The sequence below is a fragment of the Dermacentor andersoni genome, chromosome 1, assembly GCF_023375885.2.
Source record: "Dermacentor andersoni chromosome 1, qqDerAnde1_hic_scaffold, whole genome shotgun sequence".
Taxonomy (NCBI): Eukaryota; Metazoa; Arthropoda; class Arachnida; order Ixodida; family Ixodidae; genus Dermacentor; species Dermacentor andersoni.
Genome location: NC_092814.1, coordinates 191,589,108 through 191,609,384, shown reverse-complemented (window position 1 = coordinate 191,609,384; position 20,277 = coordinate 191,589,108). Strand labels below are relative to the sequence as shown.

At 46.2% G+C, this 20,277-nt stretch overlaps 1 protein-coding gene across 1 annotated transcript; it reads right to left on the bottom strand.

Annotated features, from left to right (window-relative positions):
* Positions 1 to 18,294: 18,294 nt before the first annotated feature.
* On the bottom strand, positions 18,295 to 19,627 carry LOC129380742 (putative nuclease HARBI1). Its single transcript, XM_055062601.1, has 2 exons — positions 19,358 to 19,627; positions 18,295 to 18,636 (listed from the first exon to the last, which is right to left on the bottom strand). Exons 1-2 carry the CDS (start codon positions 19,625 to 19,627, stop codon positions 18,295 to 18,297), a joined length of 612 nt encoding a protein of 203 aa, XP_054918576.1.
* Positions 19,628 to 20,277: the final 650 nt, after the last annotated feature.

Sequence of the window (20,277 nt, the reverse complement as noted above, 5' to 3'; positions counted from 1 at the left end):
AGTACACTAGCCTCGCTTTCATACACCACATGAAGTCTTTGTACAAATGTTAATTAATCCCTTAAATGTGCTTATCTGGGAGATGCCACCTATTTGTGATGTGCGAAAGAGTCTACAAATCATCTATGATGACATCTACCTAAACAACGCAAAGCTTCTCTCTCATAATATATTAAATGGACTATTGCAAGGTCATTTATTGAGTTTATATATATCTATAGCTATAAACGCGGTCATTGGGGCCGCCGCCTTACAGTGTGGAGAAAAATCTGGACTGCTCATTGCTCACAACGAATAGTGGAACTAACTTTTTACGTACATTTCATTTTCTAATGCCTGCTCACATAAATTTAATTAGCTTACTTTGGGTGCCTTGATATTAAGTATTATTCATGAACGAAATGGTTGACAGTCTCGCGAAAGCGTCCCTTTATGGCCCTGTACTATCATTAGATCCTACATCTGCTTACCTAACTACTACTAGATTCAGGAGATATGGGGCCCTATAACGTAAAACTATTCCAATATGTTTTTATTCCAATCTCCTGACGTCAAATTTACGTAAGCGCCGACGCAAGCATCGGGCGGTGATCCGCAGCGTTGCCTTTAAAGCCGAACCAAACGCTCTCCTCGTTTATGGGAGGTCACTTTTGTTTGCTTTCAAAACGAATAACATTGCTACATTGAGCTGTTTTTCTTATCTAATTGGCTGAAAAGAGGCGAGGAGCACGCTCAAGTGGAGAGGGTTTTGATGGGGCCGAGCCAGCGCACTGAAATTATATAACCGGATGAAGAGGGAAGTGCCGGCTTCTGCGATTGCTCCGCTTTCCTTTACACTCTTAGACAAAAGTACACCATTTGGGGTGTATATCTGCCACACAACGATAATCGTCATCTGCTTTTCTTGCGCTTCGTTTCTTGAAAACGCCGCGCCTGCTACTTTCCGGTCGGGAATGCTACGTCATGCTGATAACACGCATGCCGTTCGTGACTGGGAAGTACCGGGCTCGCAGCGTTAAAGAAATGAAATGCGGACAAGACAGATGACGCTTATGGTTCTGTGGCAAGATACGACTCAAAGGGTGTAATTTTGTTTTAGAGTGTACTTAGCTTGCGTTGGCTTGTCTAAAATCGTGGCGGCGTGCAACGGACAGTTAAAAATGCCGCTAAAACTGATTCTCAGCAAAGACGAGTTGGCAGAGAGATGTCGTATGCGTGCCGAAAGGGCTCGATAACGTTATACGGCCACGCAAAAAGTTTTGTAATACGCAAATAAGCCCATGCTCTCGGGCAGGTGCAAGTAGGCAGTGCCTGAGGAATCGGCGGCAGCCATCTTCTCTTCCTTTCGGAACAGTGCGGTCTTCGGCTATTACAAAAAAAATCTAGTTTTGTTCGGCATATTAATGCACCCTTAACGCGGACACGTCACTTTGACTCAATCAGTTTTCGCGGTTTTATGATGTCGATTGACAGAAAGATGAAGTGGGTGCAGCCTGAAATCTTCTGACCAATAGCAGAAGGTTAATGGCGAAAAGGCGTCGAATCAGAAACAATTATTTTTCTGTTGTTCGGTCGAATCAGGCATAATGAGTGTGTACACGTCAGGTCACATTGGGAGTTATCGCGGTTTTCGTGACGTCGCATGACAGACAGGTGAAATGGGGGTGGTCCAAAAAAAGTTTTGACCAATCTCGGAGGGCTGATTGCAGATTTGGAATAGAAAAGTTTGTAATAGGTTTACGTTACAGTGCCCACGCAATTGCTCAACCCTTTTTGAACCTAGCTATAGCTAATTTTTAAGAATATCGACACCTCCTATTTAGGTGGCACTTCATTTCACACCAAAAAAATTGAAGTAATTTGTGCCTGATTACTTTGTCCAACGCCACTATTAAACTTTTATTGCCATAAGACTGGTCTGGCACCCTCCCCTTTGCGCCCAATCTGTGGTTAAAATGAGATCATAGATCATTTTTGCTTATTCGGCCACCGTTTTTTTTTTTCTTTAAGGAAAACCATTTTAGTATCATCGTTCAGACAACTTGGTTTAAACCCTTCCATTCTGAATATGCTTTCTCTTTGTGTCTCCTCTCTTACACAAAGAGAAAGCATATTCAGAATGGAAGAGTTTAAACCAAGTTGTCTGAACGATGATACTAAAATGGTTTTCCTTAAAGAAAAAAAAAACGGTGGCAGAATAAGCAAAAATGATCTATGATCTCATTTTAACCACAGATTTGGCACAAAGGAGAGGGTGCCAGACCAGTCTTATGGCAATAATAGTTTAATAATGGCGTTGGACAAAATAATCAGGCTAAAATTCATCATTATCGTTAGTGACTCCAAAGCAGCCATACATAACTTCGGAGCGGGTAGGGTCTCTAAGCCAACCCTTTCTCTCCTCTTGGCCCATCCTTTCCATCAAACTGTGGCATTAATCTACACTCCCGCGCATGCGGGCCTTGCCGGAAACGAGGCGGCTCATGCCAGTGCCCGAGGATTTACAGTCCGGGCTCAGGCATCAGATGTGTCGGACCTCGCCACGGAGGAGGCGCCGTTTACAGCGCGGGATCGACTTATTACTTACCACGACATCTGCACACACTACCGATTAGACCGCTTAACCTTTCCGCCACTGATGGGCAAATCCCCGCGTAGGTGTGAAGTTCTGTGGCGACAGCTGCAGACTCGCACCTTTCCGTCCCCTTACCTCCTCCACCGCATTCATCCCGCCATTTACCTTTCTCCCTCTTGTAAATTCTGTGTCTCTCCCAAAGCACACTTAAACCACATCATGTGGGGGTGCCCTAAGCACCCCCTTCCCCCTTTCCTCAAGCAACTAATATCTAGTGAGGAGCAGTGGGAGGCTGCCTTCCGCAGCTCCAGGCCCGATCTTCAGGAGGCCATCCTGGAGTGGGCTGAGAGGATAAAGGAGGCCTACTTCAAGTAGTTCCTCCCCCCACCCTCTATTCCATTGCCCCCTTCCCTTTAAAGAGGGATAAATAAAGTTTTTCATCATCATCATCATCATCTCCTCTCATAGAAACTACCACAGGGAGGTTTGCTCAGCGGTGGAGGAATTCATAACTGCTTCAAGACGATTCTCTCAAATTCGTCAAACGTTAGATTAATTCATTTCCTCCTGACAATTTTACCAATTTTAGCAATAACAGTATCTTCCTAATACCATCTAAATCTTGACCAATCCCCCGCAGTGCGTGTGCGCCATCGTAGAAGGAAATGCAATCAAATCTATTCCAGGGGAAGCCGGCGATCGTAGAAGACGCGGCGGCAGACGGAAGATGGCGTCCGGCGCGTGGGTAACGGGCACACGAGTTCTCAGCCTACGGTCGTAACAGACTCCCACCTGGACGCAGGCCCCTCATCTGACCAGCTCCATAGGGCCGCCCAGCCCAGGCCTGGCCGGCGTCTCCAATACCTCAGCCAAGTGCCGGCCGGTGAACGTCGAATGAGCGTCCGGCCACTGCCAACATACACAAGAATGGATGCTGTGCACAGCTCCACCCACAAGACATGCTTCAATCTGCTCTTCGTGCGCTCATCGCCCTGACTGCAAGTCGTGCCCACTTCACTGGTGAACGCTCTTCGTTTACCTTGAACACTTGCATGAACTTCAATTCTCTTTCATGCGTGTGTTTTCTGTTTGCTTGCCCAGCGTGCTTTAAATATAGCTTGTTGTATAGCTTTACAAGGGGCTCCATCATTTGCAATTACTTTTATCATCGTGTTTTTATTTGTATAAATAGCCTGAACTCGTAACCACTAAGATTCGTGACAGACGCTAAATAAAAGTTATTCGCAAGCAGCCATGAAACCTCAAGTTAGAACAAGGTATCAACGAGAAATTCTTTTTTCTTTTTTAAAATTTAAATTAAATTATGTGGTTTTCCGTGCCAAAACAACTTTCTGATTATGAGGCATGCCGGAGTGGGGGACTCCGGAAATTTGGACCAACTGGGATTCTTTAACGTGCACCTAAATCTAAGTACGCGGGTGTTTTCGCATTCCGCCCCCATCGAAATGCGGCCGTCGTGGCCGAGATTCGATCCCACGACCTCGTGCTTAGCAGCCTATCACCATAGCCACTAAGCAACCACGGCGTTTTTTTCTTTATTTCTTGGTGTGTGTGGGTGTTGCATCAAGGAGATGTCCCCCACCCAATTTATTAGTGTGATAATGCCAATTAGTGTGGAAGAAAATGTTACTATCAGTGATATCCTCATACAACTATGTTTCTTCTGAAACTAATTACATTATCGGGAGCATTATCATCTATAAAAGAGCAGGGGCCGAACTCACAAAGCTTTTCGATCATAAGGCCTTTTTGCCATTGGTCGGCTGCCTTCGCTAATAATACGTCCAGCATCAAGAGTGGCTGAAAGTTTCTCTTACAAACGATTCTAGCGTCAGAGCGTTCTGTGAATACGAGCCCAGATTAAACCCCCGCTATAGATCAGGCAACGTGTACTGGGTGCATTTTTTATCTCGAACACTCTAAAAAAGTCCTGTAATGTTTACTTGAATTACGCTGCTACAGATGAATTATCTGACCTGGTGGACAACACTTGCAAGAAAGCCAAATACCATTCGCTAATTAAGCTAATTACAATAATTAATTTCGTTATTACAAACTTGATGGCCCATGTTTATAACGTGAAGTTGAAGGGAATCATTATAAAAGTCTAATTACAGGCTCTTACATTTCAGAAGAGCCAGTACACCGAAATAACTGGCGTCGAATTTTTCCGTCCAATCTGCCTAATTACGTACGCGACAAAGCGAATTGTGGCTCTCTGTCCAACCTCTGTGTGGCGTAATACTATGGTCTCAAATGAGGCTGCTGTCGCACTTCTTTCTTTCCAGGAGCTGATTTTGATTGGTGCATTGTGCAATTCTCCTATTGGACGCATAGTCACTACATCAGGAGGGGTGAGAGAGACCGTTTTATCCCGCGAAATGACGAAGCTTCATGTTATGCCACCTCAATACGTCACAGGAGAGTGGCACCACAAGCAGCACTTTGCGGTGCTGTGATTAATCAGGTAAATTGAGCGAATAATTTGACGCCAGTTACTTTGGTCTGCATGATTATTTTGAAATGATGAAACGCAGAAGTAAAACGTGTTCTTCCAGGGCTCCGTGGCGGCGACGAAAACATAAGCTTTTTGTGCATGCTTTGAACTTGCTTCTGTTTTTTGATTTGCCTTTTTTAGCCCTTAAGTAATAATTGGCTAGCTTTCTTTTTTCTCTTTTTTTCGTCGCACGAGTGTTTTTCTTGTATATTTGGTTTCGCAGGATATTCGGAGCGTCGTTTCGGGCCATGTGCTTCAGCACGTGTAACCGTGTGGGACGTCAAATCTTTATAGCTTATAAATAGTAGTTTCGAAGTGGTCAGAGTAATAGCTATTAGGGGTTTTACTGTGTGTGCATTGGTATCGGGAATATTGCTTTGGTAGGAAAGTGACAGCGTGGCCACGTTGTTGAACACGTGCTAAAACATGGCATACCTTAAGTCTGTACGGCATTTATTGCTTTTAAAGCATTGGTGAGAATTACTTTGCGACATTTTAAGGATTTATATTCTGCGCATATCAGTTTTTGCTGGAAGGCAGTTGGCTCTGAAAGCTTCGGTGTTCGCATTGGGAAAAGCTAAGTGCAACACATGGCAAGAAAGAGGGCAAAGCGTTCAGTCTGTGGGGGTCCCTCAAGGTACACGAGGGGAAGGATGAGAATGGAGTAGAAATCGGGACAATCGGCAGACACTGTGATGTCGATGCTAGGCTAATGAAAATGGAGGATTTCCAGCATAAGCTTGTGAAACAGGTCGAAGAGCTAAATATGGAGTGTAATTCACGGAAGGCAGTGGAAACAAGACTTCAAGCAGCGGAGAAAAAGCTGAACAGGGCCGTCATCGTTAACGAGAATGGGCGGAACAATGAAACGCAGTCTGCCGACGTGACAGGAGATGGAGTGTGAACAAAGCACGTGGAATGCATGAAACGTGGGGAGGGGGTAGCTGGAAAAAGCTGCACCTACCCTGATGCGACCACAAAGGAAAAACAAGAACGCAGGGGTCAATGCCTCTTGTCAAGTACAAATCACATAGAACAGGATGACAAAGGGAAGCAGGGAGAGGCCTCGGCAGTTGGACAAAGTGAAAGGGTGATTACTGCCGGCGACTCAAACCTGGCTAGGTGCTCAGAGGCAATTGTAGAGAGGGTGAAAGGTGACAAAAGAGTGGCGGTAGGTACATTTCCAGGACGGACATTGGGCACTGTGATAGAGCGAGCAAACGCAAAGCTCGAGGAAAATGCCCATGTACGCGACCTTGTCGTAATAGCAGGTGGGTTAAATGACATCCTAAACAAAAAAGGGACAGGAATTGCCCAGCGCTTGACGAAGGGGGTAGACGACTTGCGCGAGCTGTCCCCTCAGGTGCAGATCGTGGTGTGCATGGTGCCAGAAGTGCCTGCACGTGACCGTCACGTACAAAGAGGCGTAGTGGCTGCTAATGAGGCTATATGGACAATGCGCCGAGAGAAAGGCTTCGAGGTTGCCGAAGTAAACAGGGAAGTGAGAAGGTGTGGTAATTTTGAACGAGACGGAATCCACTTCAATTACATGCTTGGATGATAAGTGGGCTGGCGACTTGCTGATCGCGTGGTTGCGTCTTTAGGACGTCCACGGGCGCTCCGGAGGCCAGAGTAGGTAGCAAGGAAGGTCCCCTAGGGGAACCTAAGAACAGCGTCGCCGCCAATAACAGAAAAAAGAGAAAAACACGAAAGAGAGCTCGCCATGCAATAAGCTACATAAACATGCAGGGCGGCCGAAGAAAGGAAAAGCGGGTAGACATTGAGATGCAGTTAAATAGAGAACCAATAGGGGCATATGCGGTTGCAGAAATGCACCTTAGAGACTCGGAAGAGGTGCCAGTGATTGAGAATTATGTTTGGGAAGGGTACAACAGAACTAAGTTGGAAAGAAAGCGAGGGGGAGTCCGAATGCTCATCCATCAGGTAGCCAAATGGAAAAGAATATATTCAAATTTCAAGAGCATATTTGGTTATCAGGTACAATGAGTGAAAGAAAACATGGCTGGGCGTAACGTATTTGGGGAGCGGAGATAATAGCACAGAGAAGAATAAAGAGCTAGTGGAATGCCTAAGTGCCGTTTCGGGAATGATGCCTAAATTATCCTATTAGGGGTATCCTATCAGGATCTATCTCATCCATGGATGAGATAGTTCAAGTGGCTGAAGAGTTTTATAGAGATTTATACAGTACCAGTAACACCCACGACGATAAGGTGAGAGAGAATAGTCTAGAGGAACTTGAAATCCCACAAGTAACACCGGAAGAGGTAAAGAACGCCTTGGGAGCTATGCAAAGGGGGAAGGCAGCTGGGGAGGATCAGGTAACAGCAGATTTGTTGAAGGATGGTGGGAACACTGTCCTAGAAAGGTTGGCCGCCCTATATACACAATGCCTCATGACCTCGAACGTACCGGAATCTTGGAAGAACGCTAACATAATCCTAATCCATAAGAAAGGGGACGCCAAAGACTTGAAAAATTGTAGACCGATCAGCTTACTGTCCGTTGCCTACAAAGTATTTACTAAGGTAATCGCAAATAGAATCAGGAATACCTTAGACTTCTGTCAACCAAAGGACCAGGCAGGATTCCGTAAAGGCTACTCAAAAATAGACCATATTCACACTATCAATCAGGTGATAGAGAAATGTGCGGAATATAACCAACCCTTATATATAGCCTTCATTGATTACGAAAAAGCATTTGATTCAGTCGAAACCTCAGCAGTCATGGAGGCACTACGGAATCAGGGTGTAGATGAGCCATATGTAAAGATACTGGAAGCTATCTATAGCGGTTCCACAGCCACCGTAATCCTCCACAAAGAAAGCAACAAAATCCCAATAAAGAAAGGCGTCAGACAGGGAGATACGATATCTCCAATGCTATTCACAGCGTGTTTACAGGAGGTATTCAGAGACCTGGAGTGGGAAGAATTGGGGATAAAAGTTGATGGAGAATACCTTAGCAACTTGCGATTCGCTGATGATATTGCCTTGCTTAGTAACTCAGGAGACCAATTGCAATGCATGCTCACTGACCTGGAGAGGCAAAGCAGAAGGGTGGGTCTGAAAATTAATCTACAGAAAACTAAAGTAATGTTTAACAGTCTCGGAAGAGAACCGCAGTTTACGATAGGTAGCGAGGCACTGGAAGTTGTAAGGGAATACATCTACTTAGGGCAGGTAGTGACCACGGATCCGGATCATGAGACTGAAATAACCAGAAGAATAAGAATGGGCTGGGGTGCGTTTGGCAGGCATTCTCAAATCATGAACAGCAGGTTGCCACTATCCCTCAAGAGGAAAGTGTATAACAGCTGTGTCTTACCAGTACTCACCTACGGGGCAGAAACCTGGAGGCTTACGAAAGGGGCTCCGCTGAAATTGAGGACGACGCAACGAACCACGGAAAGAAGAATGATAGGTGTAACGTTAAGGGATAAGAAAAGAGCAGATTGGGTGAGGGAACAAACGCGTGTAAATGACATCTTAGTTGAAATCAAGAAAAAGAAATGGGCATGGGCCGGACATGTAATGAGGAGGGAAGATAACCGATGGTCATTAGGGGTTACGGACTGGATTCCAAGGGAAGGAAAGCGTAGTAGGGGGCGGCAGAAAGTTAGGTGGGCGGATGACATTAAGACGTTTGCAGGGACAACATGGCCACAATTAGTACATGACCGGGGTAGTTGGAGAAGTATGGGAGAGGCCTTTGCCCTGCAGTGGGCGTAACTAGGCTGATGATGATGATGATGATGATCAGGATCTAGATCCTGCATGTGGGCATGAATGTCCACATATAGGATCTAGATGGCTATACCGACAACAACGGGGAGTCAATGCTAGATCTTTGTGAGCAACATAACCTCGTTATTAGGAATTTATGAATGAATGAATTATGAATGAATGAATTATGAATGAACATTTCCTTCTTTCTTTTTTCTGTTTTTGTTTTGTTTGTTTTATTCAAAACAAATGATTGTGCTCGTGTCTGAATCGCTTACTTTTTCTTTCTATAACTGCATGGATCCATAACTAGCCTATGGCTAACGATCCAGACGTTTTCGCATACCATTTTTGATTATCTGAATAAAATTACTGTTGTTGTTGTTGTTGTAAGTGTAACGCGCAGACCACGTGGGAAGTGGTAAATCGGCAATCGACCATTGATTGCTGTCTGATGACAGGAGGAATTCATCATAAGTTGAGAGAAATGTTCATTGATGAGGAAGGGTATAGCAGCATAGGGAGTGACCATAAGCGCATCATTTTGAAAATGGGATATGTAGTTGGGAAAGAGAGCAAGGAGTGCAAAATGGCCAGTCCAAATTTGAACGCTAAACAAATAACAAATATAGTAACAAGAGTCAAGCAAGAACTTGGTAAATGGCCAAGTAAAGAGTGGGAAAATGGTGATCTTTTAAGTCTAACAACGACAGAAATACGGAAAGAGAAACAACATGTTCGTTAGAAAGAAAAAAAGAAACCGAAAATCTGGTGGAACAGGGAGATACGAGAAGCGATCGCCGAACGACAGAAAGCATCCCGAGAGCACAGACAGGCAAAAAAGCGCAGTTGCCGCAGGATGAAGTAGCTAGAAAATGGGAAATATACCGAGGAAAAAAATCTTTGGTTCAAATACTGGTGCAAGGAAAGATAAAAGGTGAAAGTGAACGCTGGTTGTCAGAAATAGGTGAGAAAAAGAAGGCCGCACCTAGAATATTTCGGAACCACATAAATTTATTAGGCACGAAGTCTGGAACAATACAACATATTCTAGACGAAGATGGAAACAAATTGGAAGGGAACGCGGCATGAAAGTACATCCGAAAAATAACAGCCGAATTTTTCCGAGGCAATGCCGAGGTTGTAGTTGAGGAAAAAAGGGACATGAAAGGTGGGGGGGGGGGGGGGGGGGACCAGATGGAAAAGGAGCTGGTGCTCACAAATTTTTACTGAAAGAAAGCTGAAGAGAAAATTCCTAAGCACACAGCCACAAGGCTAGACGAGGTTCCCGTTAGGCTGATTAATGAAATCGGACCAAAAAGTAAGGAAGCTCTGTTGAAATGAGTAGGAAAAAGAAGTGTAAAAGACAGACGAATACCTGACAGTTGGCGACAAAGTAGAATGAATTTAATTTATAAAGATAAGAGGGGAAAGATAGAATTCCCTCGTATAGACCGTTGACCATTACATAGGTAATATACCGTTTAGCAATGCAGGTAAAGTTAAAGCTGCAAGGATGAGCAGAGAATAATGGCATTTTGGGAGAACTTCAGAATGGCTTCACAATAGGTAGGCGTGTCGATGGTAATTTATTTGTTCTTACTCAGTGTATTTAAATATCAAAAGTAGAAAGGAGACCAGTATTTGTGGCCTGTTTAGACATTACAGGAACGTATGACAACCTAGACCCCAACATTTTGTGTTATATTCTCGAAAGGGAAGGCTTAGGTGACGATTGTCTACAGCTTTTCAGAAAGATTTACCTAGAAAATACTGGTTGTGTAAATGTAAAGAACGTAAATGGGCTGGAAGAGTGTTCAGGTATTTGTACAGGAATAACACTGATTCACAGGGGAGGAAAAGAACTAGGAATCTTACCCGCAAGTATGCGGCCTGTACGGTGAGCAACGCATCAACAGAGAACATCAAACGGAAAGCCGGAGTGGCTTATCTGTAGTTTCCTGAGTACAGCGAGGGTTCCTAAGTATGACGACCTTCAATGTGCTTAACTCCTCTTGCACGTGCTCTAGAGCAACACCATTCACAACTAGCTCCGCGGTGGTTGATGAAGCTGGATGCGGTATGCGAAACACCTATCAGATGTCAGTTGAAGGGCAGAATAAAGCTGCAGAGCCGTGTTGGTCATCACTGTGTACAGATGCGTCCGTAAATACTTTAATGTAATCTGTAAATATTTCATATAAGTGTGACTGGGTCATTTGTAATAGGACAGAAACAGGCAATGCAGCATGTTTTGTGTATTTCAAGAATTGCAAGATAAATGGGGAATATATATTTGCTGAAACCTTCCAGAGGTGTAATTGAAGTAGCCCGTTCAGAACTGCCAGCAGTGGTTTTAAACAATGCCGCCATTGTCCTATGCGAGAGAACGGGTGCTCACTCAGCCGATTAAGAAGTGCTTGTTCATCCGATGCGTGGTGCAAACGCTCGATGTGCCGTAGAGCTGTTTGGTCTTATCATTTCATAAGGCTAGGTAGACTTCACGTGAGGCACTGCGGCGTTTGGAGAAACTGAGCACGTGGCGCAGCTCCTTGAGAGTGAAGTCGGCCTCGTCTATCTGGCAGGCAGGATCATCGCAAGGCGTTATGGTACTCTGATTTGTCGGAGATGAAAGGTTGCCGTTTCGGTTGAAGGTTGAATTTTCGGCGATTTACCTGTCGCCGTGCACCATGTAGTCATTGGATTATTACAGACTGCAGGAGTGCGGAGAACCTTTAGTATGCGCCATACACTTCCAACCCATTTGCACAACGCCAGGAACTACATTGGGCTGCCCAGCTCTTGTGACGAAGTTGTTTAGTGTGCCGGCTTATGGCTGCATCTAGGTGTTTATACAGCTTACAATCGGTGCTCCTTTTAGAGCGCTGTGCTCCCGTGTAAGCGCGGCGTTGACAAGCGCGGAATCTCGAAAGCTTAAGATCGGGGTTTCATTTATTTGTGCTCAGACGTCGCTGTACGATAATTTAATGCAGACAATCACTCACCAGCTTAAAGAGACTGTCATGTGATAACGCCTCCGAAATCAGCTGATGAAACTCGTCCCAGTTTGTCACTGGCAGTTGTTGGCAGTAGCTCGCGGTTTGAAGTACGCTGTGGCATAACTAAATGGGTAGGTGATCTGTGCCCTATGCGTCAGTTTCGCATGACCAGGCCAGGCACACATTTCTCGTTGGTATCTTAAAGGCACCTGATTATATTCTCTCTTCCTCTACCCTCAAATATAGGTGACCCGTCACTGAGTGTTGGAAGATTATGTTTGACAATAAGCTCATTAATATCCACCCCTACATTGTCCTGTGGACAGGAATACCAGCGGGGATAGTGCTCATTAAAGTCTCCAAGTAGCACAAACGATGGGCTACACCCAGAGACTAGGCACGCCAGTAGTGTGGTGGGCGAAGAATGTGTAGTTCGATTGTATATGCTTGCCACTGTCGTCGTTGCACCCCTAGGGCTCACGTTAACAGCTGTACATTCGAACTCGACGTCGCAGATGTCGGCTCTATGGATAACTGTGAAGTCTAAGTCAGCGCGTACGTATATCGATGCTCTTGAAGCATTGCGGGAATTCACAGTGCCCACGCACTGAAAAGAGCCACGTGCTTGTGCTGTGTATGAAGCGTTGCTGTCAATACCTACGAAGCCTGGCAGCTTGAATTCGTCCTTTTTACATTTGTTTCTTGAAGCGCGACGGTATCTGGTGGGGTGTTTAGTGTGAGGAGCTGAAGAACTAGATCAGCATGCCGCGGTCGCAGTAACCTGACGTTCCATTCCCTAAAGGAACGATATTTTCGACAAGTGTTCAGATTATTTCTATTAAAACGTCTAATCAAGACCGTGGAGGACTGGAACGAGGGCCTCCAAAAGCTGCCCAGCTGCTGATGCTGCTGCTGTCTGACAGCCGACGATCAGAGATTTGAGGATGTTGACAAGCATTCTTGGATAAGACCGTTTTAGGCACTGCCTTAGCAATGTTCTCCACTGAGGCTGTGGTCTCGGCAGAGACTGGATCCGACGCTTTCGATGGCAACGCGGGCCAGCACGTCTCAGAGAGACAGAAGGAACTCTCCCTCCTTCCTTCCGACGCATGGAGTCCGTGCAATTCTTTGAACCTGCCGCTGCTTCCTCACTTGAGCCATTTGCAGCCGCTGGATGGCCACTGCGACCGCGTGTTCTCGTCTGTACTGATGTCTCATTTTCGGATTTCTCTTTCAGCGCTTTTATTTCGTCCTTCAATGAGGGACATTTTTTGACCATTACAGTTAGGGCACGGAGATGTCTGACTTTCACAGGAATTGGCAATGTGGTTCCCGCCACAGTTGGCACAGACCACAACATTTGCGCACAAATCTTGTACATGATCAACCTCTAGACATTTATGGCACTGTGCTGGTCTTTGCACAAAAGGTTGAATAGGTTATCGCACTAGTCCGGCCTTTATATGTCTAGGCAGCTTTTTACTGGCAAATAGAATTTTCACACATTTTGACGAGCCCAGTCTTCTAACGCTGATAATTTTACATGGTGGCGTGCAAACGATCAAGTTTTTCAATAAGCCATCTTTGAGTCCTAGGTCAACCTAAGATATGACACCAGCTGTTACATGCGCGCCGTCTTGTATATAAACCCACGTGTAGGCACTACAGACTTCAGACAAACCAAGCAGAGTTTGCATTGTCTTGTCCTCTATTGTATCAACGGCAATGACATTTTTCCATGGATTCACGTGACCCTCTTGAATCCCTGAGCGCTAGTTTGTACAAGTTCGTTCTTCGAACGTCCGTTCACAGGAGCGACGTCACAAAGTGAGCCGTCCGCAGACTTTGTGAGAACGAAAGGAAGAGTACAGCCAATAGACGAGGGGCACACCCCTGGGGTATACGTCGTCTCTTTGTCGTCTGCTTCGGCATGGTATAGTGAACTGCTGATTGTTTCTGGCGTTTTAATAGATATATACGTAATATGAAAAAAAAACATTTTTTTTATTGTTATTCTTTACGATTAACTCAGTAATAAAATAATGTATTAGTGGTTATAGTTTCAGTGGTCGCAACGTGGGGTCGCTAGCCACTGCCCTGTTTCAAGCTGACGCTGTTTGCGCGCATTTTAAGGTTTACTTCCACCCTGGCTGTGTACGCATGGTACGCACACAAAGGGCTCTGCGCAAGCCGTGAGTCCTGCCGTTGCGCTCGTTCTCCCAGTCCGCCTGTTGCCCATAAAGCAGTTGAATGCCGTCGCACCGCAACTTCAGGTTGGGCCCACGCGTGTCGGAGAGTCAGAAAAAGTTGCTAATTTGTTTCATGGAGGAGCATCCCTTTCTGGGGGGGGGGGGGGGGGGGGGGGGGCGCGTCGGTCGTGTGCGCTTAGCCCCGGATTGACGGTGGCCGACAGGCAACGGCTCTGGGGGCAACTGGCAGCGGCGCTTAATGCCGAGGGCCCCAATTCCAAGACAGTTGAGCAGCGGCAGAACTTGTGGCGGAAACAAGTGCACGAGGCGCGGCACCATGACGCCTTGGCAAAAGAGAACCGAAAGTGAGTGAACGCTTATTAGTGGTGTGCTGCGCCCATGTTACATGGTGCGTTTGTACTTGCAGTAGCACGGGCGGCGGCCACCTCCCTGGCTGGCGGGGACGCGTCCCGGAGATTTCTGGAACTCTGACCCTCACCGGCGTGCGCGGACTCTTATTCGAGTCTTCGGACGATGTGGTAAGTTTGTGCATGAATGCCATCGGTTTTTAAGCGGAACAAGCGATATAATAGAGAACGTCTGGGATTTGGTACCCAAGGGGAAATGCAGTGGGGCTCCTGCCAAGAAAAACAACTTTTTTTTTGCGGCGCGTTAATTCTTTGTCTATTGTTTGTGCCTTTATATTCACGAAAAGTGGCGTTTGCGCGTGTGCAGTAATGGATGGGTTCATTAGTACACATTTGCTGCCTGTCGCTCGCGAGCATTATCAGCAGTGCGTTAGTTGTATAGTCATCGTAACGCATCAGTGCGCTACGAAGCGTTGCTTTTGGCAAGTTTTTGACACTTAGGCACCGGAAGAAGGCCCCAGTTCGACTTTGTAGCACGACCCAAGCCAGCAGGTCAGCGCCTCGAGCGAGCAGCCCACCGAGAGGCAGGCATGGTCAGTTTCACTTGGCATGGATGCAGGCACCAGTGGCTTGTCATGTGAGCTCCAACGTGTTTTATTCATGGTTCATGTTTTCGCAGCAGCATATAACTAATGCTCTAAGGTTACGTTGCATTTACTCTTCTAAATTAACCGCAGGTGCACAGCAGCGCAGCCCCCCTTCAGGCAGCGCTCCCGTCCAGTTACAGTCTCCACGAGCGCCTCGCCGAGCGCCTCGACGTGCTGACATCGGGGAGTCGCTGTCACGAATGTCCTACCAGTGTTCCCGCAGCCTAGGCCAGGCCAACGACATTGTCACGGTTAATTGACCATTTTATGTCATCCCTGTATTGCGTTTACGCAAGTACAAGAAGAAAGAAACACATTTCTCTTCTCACAAATTTATCACACTGCATGATGTAAAGGTTACATACACGTATTCACTGACTGAATATGCTTAACAGTTGTACACGTAGGGAAAACTTGTACATCAAGGGTGATAGCTACACAAATGCATGAGCAACTTTGCTCCCAAGGACCGGTGACAAACGGGCAGAGAATGTTCTACCTAGACCCGTACATACGATATGCATCTACCAAATTAAAGAAAGAGGAGAAATTTAATAATCCTCTCTCTTTTGAGCACAGACATACTGCTGCGATTATATTTTTCAATGGCGACACGTATGTAGATGACACATACATTCAACGCAGACCGCAACTATATTTTACAGGCTTGAAAGCAACCTATGACAGCAGTGAGGACAATCTAAAACTTGTGAGAGTCTTATACAAGGTTAAATGTTAAATAATCATGTTCTTTTTTTAAAAGGGTGTTCCCTGCACCAAATCAATGCGCCAATTCTACAAGCAAAAAAATTGGAGGACGCTTAAGCTTCGCCTTCAAGAGTGGAACGCGATAGCGTTATCGCACCCCGTTCGCACCGCCTACTCAAACTATCTACGCCACCCAAACGTCGCGATCGGCACAGATAACCGGGCCGCGGCGCGCCATGAAGGCGGACGCGATCATGGGAGTGGCGCGCCGCGTGTCGGGGCAGCGCCGTACATTGCGAGGAGGGGGGTCTTCTGTGTTTGCCGCAAGATGGCTCTGCGTGTGCGCAGAGCGCAGAAGAAATGTAGCGGAAACGTACTTCGCTACTCGTGAAACTGTAAGTTACATGGTCATAATTACCGATATACACCGCAGTATAACTTTCTACGGCGCGTTTCTAAGGCAACACCGCATCACTAGAGGCGATTTTGTCGCGCTTTGAAGGAACGAACTCGTGGCTGAGTGGTAGCGTCTCCGTCTCACACTCCGGAGACCCTGGTTGGATTCCCACCAGCCCATATTGCAAGGTGTTCTTTATTTATGAAGTGCCTTCTGGGATTTATCGCTCACGGCCAACGCCGCTGACGCCGACACCGACGACACCGGCTTTTCCGCGACACGAGCTCCTTAACGCTGTCGCGTTAAAAAAGTGAATAGTGATCACGCTTTCGCAAACTCGAGAATGGTTCGACTTGAGAGATGCGTTTGAAGAGACCCCAGCATATGAGTTCCAGAGCCACATTTGTCTGTCAATAAAGACACTGCATTGCTTGTCCGTCTAACCCCACAGCATTTATGGATGCTGTTGGGCCAGTGATTTTTCTAGGGAGAGAAAAATATGCGCATGTTCTGCAGAGCTTAACATTTTTGGCATAATTGGTTTCCAAGTGCTTCGAGAGATGAAAGAGAGGTGGCTTCGAGAGGTGGCTGTTCGACAGACCACATCTCTTGAACGTCTCGCCGACGAGGCCAGCCAACAAAGAACTGCGGCCGACCGCCAGGCTGCAGCTATGGAGCGTCTGGTGCAGCAACATGGTGAGGAGTTGCGTGAGCTCCACCACATCGGCGTCCTGGCGCAGGCCCTCAGCACATCTCTCCAGCAAGGGGCTGCAAGGAGGGAATGATCAAGCGGGCGTTACAATTTCTTTTTTTTTTGTCGAGCGAAGGGCTACAAAAAAGAAAGGCCGAAGCGGACAGTGCAATGTTTCTTTTCCGCTGAAATAGTGCTATCGTACCGTATTGTTTCTCTTTCAATCTATTTTTGTTTTGTGCTCTAACTCCAGCCTACTGTTAGCCGAATCATGTCAAATGGCAGGTGCTTGTTGAGAGCTGGTGTGACTTTTAAATGGAAGAAGAACAATGTCCTTGCGAGCTCACTGTATGTTATTGAAAAGGACATGTGAGACACATTTGCATAGTACGCGTGATCTGTGTCTATTTATTTATTTATTTATTTGCAATCTCATGAGCATCAACAAATGCGATGCAATAATTACATGTTTCTGATACTTCTGCACATGCTACTTACTCATTGAAAGCCACTGCATTTCAGTACAGCTTTCTGCTGAATTCATATTCTGTTAACTGTGATATTTTTTGTCGACGTTCCTCATTCGTGGTCCTACTGCTTATTATGCAGCATGCTGATTTGTACTATGATGCTTCTAGTGATGTTACAAGGGTGAGGTGTGTGAGGCTAAGACATACGTTTTGTACGGCAATGCTTCAAACTAGTCAGACTGACTTGTTTTTTTTTCCAGCAGAGATACATAAAACAACACGTCTAAAATTGTACCTTCTGTTGAATGCAACGGGATGCAATGCGTTCGACAATCGTGATGGCCAGCTGAATGTACATACTTATTCATTCGAGTCAGAGGGATCGCGTTGTTCCCTAATGGCAGCATATAATGCAAGAAGCATGTTTGTACAGTTCAAATTTTAGATGTACCTGAAGCTGTAACAAGAGAGAATAAAGTATTTGAACCGGTTTGCATTAATTTTCTTCCAGTCTTCAAGGAAAATGCTGGTGCATATACATAGGCAGCAGCTGCAAGAACTTCGCTGTCCATGCCATACGATCACTAACTGAAGGAAACACCTCAGAGAAAGCACAGCACCATACTACTTTGCTTTTAGCGCACCTCTGTCCACTTATTATGCAGATGTGCGCTACCTTCGCGCCTAGCATTTTAAACCTATTTTTTCTATGTTAATCACGTCTAATCCCACAGAAACACCCGTTATTGATGCCTACAATGAACGCCCCGCTAAATTGCACATTGCTAACAGTAGGTTGCGCAAGACAATTTACCAGGCAGCTACCTGAAGATTACTCCTGTGCTGCTGGCGGAACTCAAGGAGGCGGTGGTGCGACGTGTGTAGCATGCGCGCTCCATGGACCTCGAAACAGGTTAACCACGTCGCTCTACTGCCGCCTCCCCCTTAAATAAATGTACCGCGGTAGTAGCACCCGTCTTTCTTCAGGCAGCACACCCGGTACCCAGCACATCCGGGCACTCGTCGTCGCCCTCAAACAGCGGCTCTCCTGCCTCCAAGGCAATGTTGTGGAGAGCAGCGCAAGCACCAATGATTGCCGCTGCTCGATCGGGACTGTAGAGCATCGTCCTGTAGTGCTGCAAGCAGCCGAACCTGCTCTTCAGTACCCCGATGCATCTCTCCACAACATTGCGCATGGAGGCGTGCGCCTTGTTAAATCGGCCCTCGGGGTATCGCCAGCTGGGTGTCCGGGCACTGGCGTCAGCAGCCAAGGCTCCAAGGCTTACCCAGAGTCTCCTGTATCGTAAAAAGATGACATGTGGTCTCTGTGTGCAAGACGTACACATTTGCATCACTGCCCTAGCAGACATTCACCAGGTTGCAGCTGTGGTGCGAGACAGCTGCCCAGAGGGTTCTGCCACCACACCCACGAGTCATGGCACCCCCTTTGCATCGCACACATATTGAATAAAAAAATGGATGCAAAATGGGGTTACAAGATAACGTCAAAGCATTTCTTTGTATGAGCTTCCCCAAAAGTAAATGAATGTGTGGATACTGAGACAAAACTAATTTTTTCCTGAAAAGAAAGTAGCTAACACCCTAAAACCAAGGTTTCAGCAAGCACACCCCCTCATAAAGACCCCGACAAACGCAAGCGCGCTTGAATATACGCTCCAAGTTATTTCTAGTTCATTACTTCATAGTTGTAACTTCCTGCCAGCCCTATGAAGTATCACAATTGGTACTTATTTCTTCCCATGTTCTACAATACCTCAAACACGCATAATCTAAATATATGTACTCGCATCCCATAGAAAGGTTTAAATACTTATTCTGTGCTATCAAAGGCGCACGTGTTGTGAGAGATAACGTTCACTGAAACGTGAGCATTATACCTCATTGAAGACGCACATGGTCCGAAGCACCAACAGTATTTTGTCACTCTTATCAATAGTTTGCGTTGAAACGGGCCTAGCATTTATACGATTGGAAAGCGAGAAAGCCGAGCACAGATTGTAAAAAAAGTACTTCAATGACACTCACGACCATGGTGTTGAGTGCACAATAATTCTTGCGGGTCAGGAAGCTCTCGGTGTAGCCTGAATTGAGGTCTTGTGGCTGATGTATGGCAATCAGTGTGGCGTCGACACTTCCAAGCACATTGCGGATCCGCCCGCGCCGTGCGAATGCCGCCTTCGCCCTCGCCTTGGCATCCGGGGTCAAGAGGAAGCTCACCCACTTCTCTCGGGTGCCAACAACGATGATGGCCTCTGCGACCTCGTGAGTGGGGTCGCTGACGGTTGACTGCGCCATTCCTATCATTTCTTCAGAACCGACGCTCTGCTGGAAGCTCCCAGTAGCGAGAAAGCGGAATGTGCACAACACCCTCCTTTCCGTGGAAATGCCGCTGGCCCGCTGGCATCCAATAATGGGATCAAGTTCGTCGCACAAAGAAAGCGCTGTCCGTTTCCTAAGACGAAAGTGACGCCGGAATTCTTCCTTTTCCTCAAACACATCACGCACTTGAAGTCGTCGCCTCTGCGCGAGCGCACCCATGGCACAGGCGACGGGAAAGTTCAACGAAAAAGGAAGCGCCATTTTCTCAACAACTGTGCCGCAGTGGATTGAGTTGGACACAAACGTACCATTCCAAAGCAAAATTTCCTCTTCACTAAGTCAGTGGGTACGCTCGTATCCAATCCGAGCCAATATTCGTCGTTCGGTCTCCGTCCGCTCTTAACCCTTACAAAAATGACTTAAACTGTCTATAGAAAGTCTATAGACTTTTCATAGACGACCTTTCCTTTCTATAGATTCGGACTTTTGTTGATACAAAGTCTATAGATTGTCTATAGACGAAAGTCGATAAAGTTTCTATTTCTTTTTGTCTATTCGCAGTCTATAGACGGTCTATGGAAAAAAGTTGATAAGGTGTTTGTTTCCTTTTTGTCTACTTCCCCTCT

What these genes read in the sequence shown, in the direction of transcription:
- LOC129380742 (XM_055062601.1), bottom strand. Translation starts at nt 19,627, where the DNA reads ATGGCGCAGTCAACCGTCAGCGACCCCACTCACGAGGTCGCAGAGGCC. An exon ending in GTGCACTCAACACCATGGTC is followed by an intron (nt 18,637 to 19,357) that starts GTGAGTGTCATT and finishes TCTTGCACACAG; the next exon opens with AGACCACATGTCATCTTTTT.